The sequence below is a fragment of the Olea europaea genome, chromosome 15 (assembly GCF_002742605.1).
Source record: "Olea europaea var. sylvestris chromosome 15, O_europaea_v1, whole genome shotgun sequence".
Classification (NCBI taxonomy): Eukaryota; Viridiplantae; Streptophyta; class Magnoliopsida; order Lamiales; family Oleaceae; genus Olea; species Olea europaea.
In genome coordinates, this window is record NC_036251.1 from 4,328,484 (window position 1) to 4,341,684 (window position 13,201).

Sequence of the window (13,201 nt, forward strand, 5' to 3'; positions counted from 1 at the left end):
TACAGAGATCTTTTTAATGACTTGAGATGGTTCAATATACTTGTTCCCCGAGAGTCGATTAAGGATACTTCTTGACTCCACATCAAATGTGGCTAATTCGTAATTATCTGAAAGTTGTGTATACAGCATATCTAAGGTTTTGAAATATTTTGTAGATTTAATATTATGGGTATGTAGATTTTATTTTAGAGTCATTTATTGACCATAGACACTCCATCCTGATCTTACCTGTTCCTCATTATTATTTTTATTGTTGAATAGCAAGAAGGAAATTTTATAGTTCTCTTAAATTCTTCTCGTTCGTGTGTGAATCGTGCATCGTGCGTGTCAGTAACTTTATGAATTTAGTAGGTTACTCATAAGATAAACCATCATTAATATACAATTTCAGTTAACTTCTAAGGTATATACATCAAAATGAAAATGCAGCAAGCAGAAATTGGAAAGACAGAAAGCCAACACTAGCAATTCTTCTATTCCTAGGCCCGGAGTTCATCCATAAGGGATCTACTTCTTTGTTTGATCCCTGTTCGAACACATTAATCCACTTTAACCGAATCTCCAATCAATCATATGTTTATACAAGTTTGTAGATCAATTATCCCCCAATTGCGTCATGAAAGCCAACAGCATCTCTCCCAACATTATTGTTGTTTGTTTGGGCATAGCATTTTCGAGGGCAAAAGAATGAGAAGTAAGTGGCATAGGCTTTGGAATAGTTGAATCACAGGGAAGCATGCCGCCCATTCAATGAAAACAGAAAGCATGCTTCCATCAGCACCATGGCAGAAAGCATAGCTAGCCCTATATATATCGATATCTTACTTGTTATATTATTTCTTGCCCAATTGTGTGATTGCTCCATTTCGCATCAATCTATAAAATTTTTACTGAGTTTCTTAATCACCATGGTTGCATCATATTAGAGAATGGCAATTCAATATTCTATCTATCTACACTATTGTAATTGATGATCTTTCCTGTTTACATGTTTCCCTAAATAGATAAAAGTTATCAAGAATTTATCACATTTGCTTGTATGTTTAGACTAATCAATACATGTCTTTGTTGTTTATTCATTGAGCTTAGAGAGCGCCCTTGGAGATTATGGTGATGATGAGAATTCTTCAATAAAAAGACTAATGAGCTTAGCTCAAGTACTGATGCAATAAAACCTGATGTTATCTAAGGAACCAATACCCAATTTTAGATCAAGATACCTCTATCGGTAGCTTTGTTATTTGTTATATCTGTTTACGGAGATTTTTTTAATGACTTGAGATGGTTCACTATACTTGTTCTCCGAGAATCGGTTAAGGATGCTTCCTGATTCTACGACAAATGTGGCTAATTCGTAATTATCTGAAAGTTGTGTATACAGCATATCTAAAGGTTTGAAATATTTTGTATTATGGGTATATAGATTTTATTTTTAGAGTCATTTATTGACCATAGACCCTCCGTCCTGATCTTAACTGCACCTAATTGTTATTTTTATTGTTGAATAGCAAGAAGGAAATTTTTATATTTCTCTTAAATTCTCCTCGTCCGTGCGTAAATCGTGCGTCGTGCGTGTCAGTGACTTCATGAATTTAGTAAATAAAATGCTAGTCATAAGATAAACCATCATTAATATATGATTTTAGTTAACTTTTAAGTTATATAAATCAAAATGAAAATGCAACAAGCAGAAATTGGAAAGATAGAAACCAGCACTAGCAATTCTTCTGTTCCTAGGCCCGAAGTTTGTAACGCTCTGAGCTCCGAGAACTCCTGACTTTACAAAGACTTTAAATTTATAAAAATTCTCCCTAATGGTTCATAAAATGTAGAAGCTTAACTTGAAATAAAAACATTAAGGCTCTAGAGAACTTATTACAAAATTTAAGAAATTTTTCGTGCAGAAAGTTTTGACTTCAGCTTGTACGACTTTCTGAAATATATCTCATTTGACAATAAATGAAGTCCAAAATTTACAAAATTTTACCTGTAGACATTATACACATAGGGGAATTACAGGTTAAAATTTCGTAGATAAATTCAATCAATAAATGGGTCAAAATTCTTTCTAAACCGGGGAAAACTGTTCCCGGGTACAATCTGACAACTCTTGGGAAAATATTCATAACTTGAGTTTTATGGATCCAAAATTCATGATTTCAAATCCAAGGGATAGATAACTCATAAGGATATATTTTCCAACTAGAATCACCTCAAAAATCCAAGTATTTAGGTCTGGCTGAATTTTTAAAATTGGAAGCAGAAACTGGAAACACAAACAAACATTTAAAAAAAACTGTTTGTATCAAAACATGATTCGAACAGCAATATCCGGGACACAAATGAATAATAAACATAAAAGTGGCAAATCTAAAACATAAAATAAATTTCTCTAAAAATAAAAGATGTCATTCATGCCAAACCACCGCCGGATCTCCGATTAATCTAAAATTGGTTAAATAGGAGTGAGCATCTCAAAGAAATACTTAGCAGGCTGCACGTGCTACATGAACTTAATATTCATACATTTAATCATACATTCTTACATGTTGCCTTCATAAATAAGTAAATCTATGATCAAACGATCTATCTAAAGTTCTGATGAGCCTCTGCGATCATCAGTTTAACATATATACTTAAGATTCTGGTGAGCCTCTGCAGTCATCAGTTTAAACATGTATAAACCTTTCTTTCATCAAAATTTAAGGGAAATCTCTAAAGGCACTTTATACTTCATGCAAATATAACGAATAACATGCTTATTTGAAAATTTAATTCATGTAACGACAACTTCGCTTAGGGATCCTACCTTAGCTCGTGGTGATGAGGAAGTCCTATGTTGAACCAAATTCCTTCGTATTTGATATTAAAAGGACTAACACGAGAGCATCAAAATTTTCCCTGAATTTCTTTACTGATGAGTGCTTAAGAATGGAGTGAAAATATGTGCTAATTTATCCTAGTATTCTATTGAATGTGGCAACTAAAGTCTATTGTTGAATTAGATGTCTAATTGGACTAGGACTCCCATTCATCCTTAACAACCTAATTAACATAAATTATCTTTAATTGCTATAAAATAGCATCCTAGTCTTTATTGACCTACACGTGAACTAGTTTGATCCAAAATAGCATCCTAATCTTTATTGACCTACATGTGAGCTAGTTTGATCCAATTTTCTTTTTTTTTCATCCTATGTAGGACTCCATCTAACATTTTTAATTGCACCAAAATTCACTGGGGGTAACATAAACTAATCCAAATTTTGCTTTGTCATCCTAATCTCACAAGAAAATAATAATAATATAAAATAGAAAAATTAGAAGATGAAATTAGTTGACACACGTGGCTCCAACAAAAGTAACGATTAAATCCTTAATTAACTTTAATTAAACATGTGAATTTTTTTTATTATTATTATTATTTTTTTGAATATCAATATCATGGGCCTAACTTACATAAATGACTTTTTCTTGTGGACAAAGTTCATCATTTAATGTGAGCTTCGAAACAAGCCCAATATCGATATGAAATTTCTCGCTTGAAGAATACTTGATTATTTGACGGAAAGTTAAAATTTTGACACAAAGACTTATTTTTAAATTTGTCCCTTGGTATATCGACTGACGAAATATGTCAACATGAAATAGATGAAAATTTATTTTAGGTTGCTACAATCTTTCCCCCTTAAAATAATTTCGTCCTCAAGGAGGTCTGGATACTTAGCCAAAACATCTGCTTCTCTCTCCTATGTAGCCTCATCCTTCCCATGTCTACTCCATTGGACTTTAACTAATGGCACTTCTCGATTTCTCAAATTGTGTACCTTCCTTTCTAAAACCATTACAAGTGCTTCTTCGTAAGTTATATCACTCTGCACATCCAACGATTGAGCATTAATCATGTGACTTGGATCGTGAATGTACTTTCTCAACATAGAAATATGAAATACATTATGTATTGCCGATAGCTCAGGTGATAGTGCCAAACGATATGCGACATTTCCAACCTTCTCAAGGATCTCAAATGGGTCGATAAATCTTGGTTTTAGCTTCCCTTTCTTCCCAAATCATAGTGTCCCTTTTGTCGGGGCGAAACACTTTTTCTCCCACGTCAAATTCTAGTTCTTTTCTTCTCTTATCTACATAACTCTTTTAACGATCTTCAGCTATCTTAATCATCATTCTGATCTTATCTATAGCTTCCATATCTTCTCAATAAGTTCTAGATCCAAAATTCTCTTCTCGTCGACCTCATCCCAACATATTGGCGAACGACATCTTCAGCCATACAATGCCTCGTATGGAGCCATGCCGATAGTAGCTTGAAAACTATTATTGTATGGAAATTCCACCAGTGGTAAGTGGTTCTCCCATTTACCGCCCAAATCTAGTATACATGCCCTCAACATATCTTCTAATACTTGCATAGTTCGTCCTGACTGTCCATTGATCTGAGGATGATATGCAGTACTAAATGATAACTTAGCTCCCATAGCTGTCTGAAGACTCCTCCAAAATTTGAAGTGAATCTGGTGTCCTATCTGACACAATGGATGTTGGTATCCCATGACGTCGAACGATTTCTCTGACATATAATTGTGCAAACTGTTTCAGACTGAAAGTCATACAAACCGATAGAAAATGGGCAGATTTTGTAAGTTGCTCTACTATGACCCAAATTGTATCGTAACCTTTTGCCGACCTACGAAGGCCCACTACAAAATCCATCGAGATTTCCTCCCACTTCTATTCTGGTATGTCCAATGGATTTAATAGCCCTGATAGTTTTTGATGCTCCGCTTTCACTTGTTGAAAAACTATACACTTCGACACAAATAAAGTTATTCCTCCAGCAAAAGGTATAACGTAAGTCTCTATACATCTTTGTAGAGCCCGGATGTGCGGCATAAGAAGCAGAATGAGCCACAGTTATAATCTCCTTGCTTATTTCTTCATTCTTAGGTACACACAGTCTGCCTTTAAACATAAGTTCCTTATCACTGCTTATTTCAAATCCCTTCCTTTTCTCAATTCCAACTTCCGCCTTTATCTTTTCCAAGAAATAGTCATCCCTTTGAGCTGCTATAATCTTGTCCCTGAGGGTTGATTTTAGAACCAAACTTGTCAACTTACATGATGCTCGAGTTGGTAGTGTTAGCACTTCTATCCTCAAATTTTCAAAGTCCTTAATTAACTGATTTTGTTGTGTACCCAGTGCTGATAAGTGACCTTGGTTCTTCCTACTCAAAGCATCTGCTACTACATTAGCTTTACCAGGATGGTAATGGATGGTACAATCATAGTCTTTTACTAGCTCTAACCATCATCTTTATCTCATGTTTAATTCCTTCTAGGTAAAAAAGTACTTGAGGCTCTTATGGTCACTGTAAATTTCACACTTGCTTCCATATAAGTAATGACACCAAATCTTGAGAGCGTGAACTATCGCTGCAAGTTCTAAATCGTGTGTCGGATAATTTTTCTCGTACTGCTTTAATTGTCTTGAAGCATAGGCTATCACTCTTCCACGTTGCATCAAAACACAATCTAGTCCTAGTTTGAAAGCATCACTATAGATAACAAATCCCTCCAATTCCTCCGGAATTGCTAACATTGGAGCGGATACTAATCTATTTTTCAATTCTTGGAAGCTTTGTTTGCACATTTCAGTCCATACAAACTTCACATCCTTTCGAGTTAATTGTGTCAAGGGACCCGCTATCTTAGAGAAGCCTTCTATTAATCGTCGATTGTATCCAGCCAAACCTAGGAAGCTCCTTACATCTCAAACATTCATAGGTCTTTGCCAGTTTGTAATAGCTTCAACCTTACTTGGGTCTACTTCGATACCATTTGTTGTCACAATGAGTCCCAAAAATCCTATTCGATCTAGCCAAAATTCACACTTCTTGAATTCCTTATGTAAAGTTCCCAGAATTGTCCTCAAATGGTTTTCATGCTGCTAAGAATCTCTTGAATACACTAGTGTATCATCAATAAACACAATAACAAATTTGTCCAGGTACTAATGAAATACTTTATTCATCATATCCATAAATACTGCTGGGGCATTAGTAAGTCCAAATGGCATAACTGTAAACTCGTAATGTCCATAACGAGTTCTAAATGCTATTTTAGGTATGTCGTTCGGCTTGATATTTAGTTGATGATAGCCTAACCTCAAGTCAATCTTTGAGAATATGGTTGCACCATTCAATTGATTAAATAAATCTTCAATTCTTGGGAGAGGATATTTATTCCTGACAGTCAGCTTGTTCAACTCTCAATAGTCAATACACATTCTCATGGTTTCATCTCTCTTTTTCACAAAAAGTACTGGAGCTCCCCATGGAGACACGCTTGGTCTGATAAAACCTTTATTTAGAGGTTCCTCCAACTTCATTTTTAACTCCTGTAATTCTATTTGCGCCATAAGGTATGGAGCCTTAGACACTGATACAGCTCTTGGTATCAAGTCTATTGTAAATTCCACTTGTCTATCAATTGGGGCACCCAATAGGTCATCAGGAAATACGTCAGTGTATTCTTGCACAACAGGCACTTTATCCAATGTTAACTCTTCTGATGGTAAGCCAGTAAGACTAACAAGATATCCTTGACATGTTATCTTCCTCAATAGCTTTTCCACTTGCATAGTCGAGATAAGACGGGGGAGTGCCTTAAATTTTTACCCATAAAATCTAAACTCTTTCTCTTCAGGCCTTTTGAAGATCACATCTTTCTCAAAACATAAAATTGTAGCTCTATTGCTACTTAACCAATCCATACCCAAGATAATATCACAATCTTTTACTTTTATGACATGTAAATCTGCCTCAAGGATTATCCCATCAAAATCTATTTGTACTGCCTTAGCAATCTTATTTGTATCAATGACTCCTCCTAAAAGCATACTAACATCTAGTGTACTACTAGTTTTCTCACATGAAACATTGATATTGGCTAGGCATGTTGCAGAGCATCATGTCGGAATCAATAAGAACATAAATAGGAATGCCGTAAACAGATAAAATACCTGTAATTACGTCTGGATCTTGCACGGCCTCATCATGTGTTATGGCAAAAATTCTCATATTTTCTTTCTTCACCTGTTCAGCAACCTCAACTGGCATTGCCGGACATCTTGAAGTATACTGTCCTGTCTAGCCACACTTGTAACAGGCATTCTTGCCAAATAAACATTCACCCCCATGGGATTTTTGGCACTTAGGACACGGAGGAATGGGATTGTCTAACTGTCAACTTGTAGTACCGTTATTCTATTTCCTAAATTGTCCGGAACTCTTATCCTTACCCTGATCGTGCCACTTCCTTTTTCCAATATCATTTTGTAATCCCTGGCTTCGAAGTTTAAAACTCGAGAATGATATAGTTTGGGCCTTCTTTACAACTTCTTGATAAGTTGTGAGTTCATGCAAACTCACTATCTACCTAATCTCAGGGCGCAGTCCCTTCTCAAAGCGTTTTGCTTTCATGAGCTCCGTACTTACAAGATGTGGGGCATAACGGGATAATTCCTCAAACTTCCTCTCATACTCAGTGATGTCCTTATCTCCCTATGTTAGTTGTAAAAACTCTGTCTCCTAGTGGTCACAAAGGGCTTGCGGGAGATATTTCTCATTCAACTCCATTTTATCGGGTCCATGTCATATTACGTTGCTCTTCCTCTATCCATGTACGTGATGTGGATTCCCACCAATGGTCGGCTCCTTCGACTAGCATGAATTCTGCACACAACACCTTTTGATTTTGTAGACAAAATATGTGCCGAAAGATCTTCTCAATTATGTGAAGCCATTCCTCTACTACCAAAGGGTCATCACCGCCATCAAAGCTACGGGATAATTCAAACTTCCTCTCATACTCAATGATGTCCTTATCTCCCTATGTTAGTTGTAAAAACTCTGTCTCCTAGTGGTCACGAAGGGCTTGCGGGAAATATTTCTCATTCAACTCCATCTTATTGGGTCCATGTCATATTATGTTGCTCTTCCTCTGTCCGTGTACGTGATACGGATTCCCACCAATGGTCGGCTCCTCCCACCAGCATGAATTCTGCACACAACACCTTCTGATTTTCTGGAGAAAATATGTGCCCAAAGATCTTCTCAATTATGTGAAGCCATTCGTCTGCTGCCAAAGGGTCATCATCGCCATCAAAGCTAAGAGGGCGGTATCCACGAAACTGCTCAATGATTGGTACAGTTAGTGTGGCGGTTGATGCTGGAGCAGGGGATGGTATAGGGGCAGTTTGTGTTGCGACAGGTGCTATTGCTGATGCATCTTGTCCGGTCGGAGCCATTGGTGCTGCTGGAGCAACTTGTGCCATTAAGACCCATCTCATTTCTTCTACTACTTGTCGCAATTCTCTAATTGCTCTCGTGCCATTTCCTTCATACAAAATGGAATAGTTTGTAATCCTTCAAAAAATCATAAAATCACACATTGCACAGTAAAATGAGAAACTATAATTAGGAAATAACCCATTTTATTATTAACTAAGTCTTTTACAGGAAATACAATCAATGAAAAAAATCTAGTACTAATCAACTGAAAAGCAAAAAGGAAATCTTACTCAACATGTCATGATCTAAGCCTAATAAAACCTACTAAAAATTACTGGCACTAATCCATCTTAATATCATCTAGCACTAATCCGTCTTAACATCATCATCATCATCATCAATCAATCCTCCGTGAAACCTAGATTTCTTGGAAGGTTGTGACTCATCGTCTAAACTAGGTGGAGGCGCATCCTCATGAATGTAAATCTCAATAGGTACTCTATCACCCTCAGGATATGCAAGTGCATCATCTCGAGCTTGCTCCCACTGTGCCGTCAGCTCGGTGCAAAAAGCCTCATAGTCAATCTCCGGAGGTAAAGTGGGTATAGAAACTTCCCACAAATAATTGTAAATTGATTCGGCCATCTTTAGCCATTCTTCTAGCAATGTATCAACAAGGAGGCGGATGGCCTGACGACCAGTGACCATATGTCCTAGTTGTCTCACCTCTCTCCACCTTGCCAACATCTCCCTAATGTGCTGGCCCATATCATGTGCTGGATTCCACTAATACTCCTCGTACTGCCTCACAATTTCATATTGATGAGGCATCATTGAGCATATCTTCCTACATGTTCTCTTAGTTCGTGCCATTCTGTGCCAAATCAATTATAAGATCCAAATTGGTGGGTTTCTAATATTTTTTTTCGAGGACTAAAATGAACATTTATAATTTAGTTATGTACTAAAACTTACAAATATCTCCACCATATTCTCAAACTTGACTTTCTTAAACGTAAATTTTTGGGATTTAAGTATATAAAATCACGCATAAACATTTGAAATATCATAACATAGCGTAAATTTCTTAAAACTTTCTTTACCTCATAATCAGCAATTTACGGCAACGGCGGGCACAACGCTAACAAAATTTTATGTGACACAATTCCTAAAGTTTTGGAAATCAAGTTTATGTTTCGTAAGTCTACAAAAACGTAAACCGCGCTCTGATACCAAGCATTTTTTTGTAGCGACCTGGGTCTCTCTATCCAAGCCATTAGCTTATGTACTGTCCACTTTGAATGGGCCTTGCACCCACTTTCCCCTTCATGACTTTCTGTCGTGTCCCCCAGGATTCGAACTCATAACCTTTCCCTTAAGTAAGACTTAAGTTAAATCCTAGTACCAATTGAACAACTTAATCCACTTTGACCAATTCTTCAATCAATCATATGTTTATACAAGTTGTAGATCAATTATCCCTTAATTGCCTCATGAAAGCCAACCAAATCTCTCCCAGCATTATCGTTGTTGGTTTTGGCAGAGCATTTTCGAGGGCAAAAGCAAGAGAAACAAGTGGCATAGGCTTTGGAATAGTCGTATCACAGGGAAGCATGCCATCCATTCAATGAAAACAGAAAGCATGCTTCCATCAGCACCACGTAATAGCAGAAGCATAGCTCCATATATATATATATATATATTGCTGTTGGTTTCAGCGTAGCATTTTCGAGGACAAAAGAATGAAAAGCAAGTGGCATAGGCTTTGAAATAGTCGTATCATAGGGAAGCATGTCACCCATTCAATGGAAACAGAAAGCATGCTTCCATCAGCACCAGGCAATGGCAGAAAGCGTAGCTAGCCCTATATATATCAGTATCTTTTTTATCATAATATATATTGCCCAATTGTGTGATTGCTCCATTTCGCATCAATCTATACATTTTTTATTGATTTTTGTAATCACCATGGTTGCAACACATTAGAGAATGGCAATTCAATATTTTATCTATCTATACTATTGTGATTGATGATCTTTCTTGTTCACAAGTTTCCCTAAGTAGATAAAAGATATCATGAACTTATCACCTTTGCTTGTATGTTTAGACTAATCAATACATGTCATTGCTCTTTATTTATTGAGCTTAGAGAAAGCCCTTGGAGATTATGGTGATGATGAGAATTCTTCGGTAAAAAGACTAAATGAGCTTGGCTTAAGAACAGATGCAATAAAACCTGATGTTACCCAAGGAACCAATACCCAATTTTAGATCAAGATCTTCTATCGGTAGCTTTGTTATCTGTTATATCTGTTTACGGAGATTTTTTTAATAATTTGAGATGGTTCAATATACTTGTTCTCTGAGAATTGGTCTAGGATGCTTCCTGATTCCACATCAAATGTGGTAAATTTGTAATTATCTGGAAGTTTTGTATGCAGCATATCTAAAGTTTTGAAATATTTTGTAGATTTAATATTATGGGTATATAGACTTTGTTTTTAGAGTCATTTATTGACATAGACCCTCCATTCTGATCTTAACTGCATCTAATTATTATTTTTATTGTTGAATAGCAAGAAGGAAATTTTTATAGTTCTTTTAAATTCTCCTCGTCCGTGCGTGAATCGTGCGTCGTGCCTATCAGTGACTTTATGAATTTAGTAAATAAAAGGTTACTCATAAGATAAACCATCATTAATATATGATTTCAATTAACTTCTAAGGTATATACATCAAAATGATAATGCAGCAAGCAGAAATAGGAAAGACAGAAATCAGCATAAGCAATTCTTCTATTCCTAGGCCTGAAGATCATCCAGAAGGGATTTACTTCTTTGTTTGATCTCTGTTTGAACACATTAATCCACATTAACAGAATCTCCAATTAATCATATGTTTATACAAGTTTATAGATCAATTATCCCCCAATTGCGTCATGAAAGCCAACAACATCTCTCCCAACGTTATTGCTGTTGGTTTCAGCGTAGCATTTTCGAGGACAAAAGAATGAAAAGCAAGTGGCATAGGCTTTGAAATAGTCGTATCATAGGGAAGCATGTCACCCATTCAATGGAAACAGAAAGCATGCTTCCATCAGCACCAGGCAATGGCAGAAAGCGTAGCTAGCCCTATATATATCAGTATCTTTTTTATCATATTATATCTTGCCCAATTGTGTGATTGCTCCATTTCGCATCAATCTATACAATTTTTACTGAGTTTCGTAATCACAATTGTTGCATCACATTAGAGAATGGCAATTCAATGTTCTATCTATCTATGCTATTGTGATTGATGACCTTTCCTGTTTACATGTTTCCCTAAATAGATAAAGGTTATCAAGAACTTATCACATTTGCTTGTATGTTTAGACTAATTAATACATGTCATTGTTGTTTACTCATTGAGCTTAGAGAGAGCTCTTGGAGATTATGGTGATGATGAGAATTCTTCAGTAAAAGGACTAATGAGCTTAGCTCAAGTACTAATGCAATAAAACCCGACGCTATCCAAGGAACCAATACCCAATTTTAGATCAAGATACTTCTATCGGTAGCTTTGTTATCTATTATATCTATTTACAGAGATTTTCTTAATGATTTGAGATGGTTCGATATACTAGTTCTCTAAGAATTGGTTTAGGATGCTTCCTGATTCCACGTTAAATGTGGTAAATTCGTAATTATCTGAAAGTTGTGTAATGCCCCAAATTTTATGAACTTAAATTTGAGGTATTACCGATATCATTTCATATACATACTTGAAGCGGAAAAATTTAATTGGAAATTTAAAACACTTAATAAAATAAAAATGTCATTGAATTTAAAGCATTAAATGGAAATAAAAATATATATATTCCAACATAAATATCCATGAATATTATTATTATTTTTTTGAGAACTTTCTTTACTTGGCAACCCGCGCACCGCTCAGCCACCATCTCCGTCGACCGACCTAACCTGAGATGTTAAAAATTGAAGGAATGAGTAATTTATACTCAGTAGGATACGATTAATGGTGCGATCCCGAGTAAAATATTCAATCAGGCATCAAAATAATCATACAGTCATATCATATCTTTAGATTCCGGTAAGAGCTCATATCATATCATATCTTTGGTACCGGATGGCCATTTCATATCACATCATAATCATATCATATCATAACTTTTATGAGTATAACATTTATCAACATGAAGAAATAAATTAAACGGGGCTAACCACTTGCACCTTGTAATCCTACCTTGATTGAATAAAAGACTTGTTGGAAGAAAAGCTATAGGTCCACAACTCCTCGTCTCTATAATCGTGTCAAAATGTGTGCTTCTAAGAGAAAAATTGTCCATCTATTTATAGCCAACTTAGAGCACTAAAATTTAAGGTAGACAAAAATCATTCCTTAAATCGTCACATCTTAGTCAAACATTCATCTCTTTAATTGGTCCAATCAATCAATGTTTACCCTTCTTATATGCACACGTGCAATCAATCATAAAGATCAGAAAGGTAACTGAATTATTTAATCGGCCCAATGAGTCAAAGTTTCCATAATCACAGGGCAACTTACCATTTCTTTAAACCAAGGTCAACTGACACATTGGCAGGACAAGGTCAAACGACTACAAATTTTCCTTACTTTTATGGACCCTTTCCTACTATACGTGGTCGGCTCAAGATTAATTCACCAGTCTTATCAATTCCCAAATCAATGCATTTTTAAAGAGAATCTACCTTTTTCCACTATATATATATATATAATTTCTAAAAATTTCAGGGTGTTACAATCTGTCTTCCTTAAAAGAATTTCGTCCTCGAAATTTACCTTGATTAAACGAAGAGTTCTGGGTACTTGATTTTAAGCTCATCTTCTTTCTCCCAGGTTGGCTCGTT

The 13,201-nt window shown here is 35.8% G+C and overlaps 1 protein-coding gene across 1 annotated transcript; it reads right to left on the reverse strand.

The window, feature by feature from the left end:
- Positions 1 to 3,749: 3,749 nt before the first annotated feature.
- LOC111411130 lies at positions 3,750 to 4,209 on the reverse strand. The gene is made up of 2 exons (XM_023041690.1): positions 4,161 to 4,209; positions 3,750 to 4,057 (listed from the first exon to the last, which is right to left on the reverse strand). Exons 1-2 carry the CDS (start codon positions 4,207 to 4,209, stop codon positions 3,750 to 3,752), a joined length of 357 nt encoding a protein of 118 aa, XP_022897458.1.
- Positions 4,210 to 13,201: the final 8,992 nt, after the last annotated feature.

What these genes read in the sequence shown, in the direction of transcription:
- LOC111411130 (XM_023041690.1), bottom strand. Translation starts at nt 4,209, where the DNA reads ATGGAAGCTATAGATAAGATCAGAATGATGATTAAGATAGCTGAAGAT. An exon ending in GATTAAGATAGCTGAAGATC is followed by an intron (nt 4,058 to 4,160) that starts GTTAAAAGAGTT and finishes TTGGGAAGAAAG; the next exon opens with GGAAGCTAAAACCAAGATTT.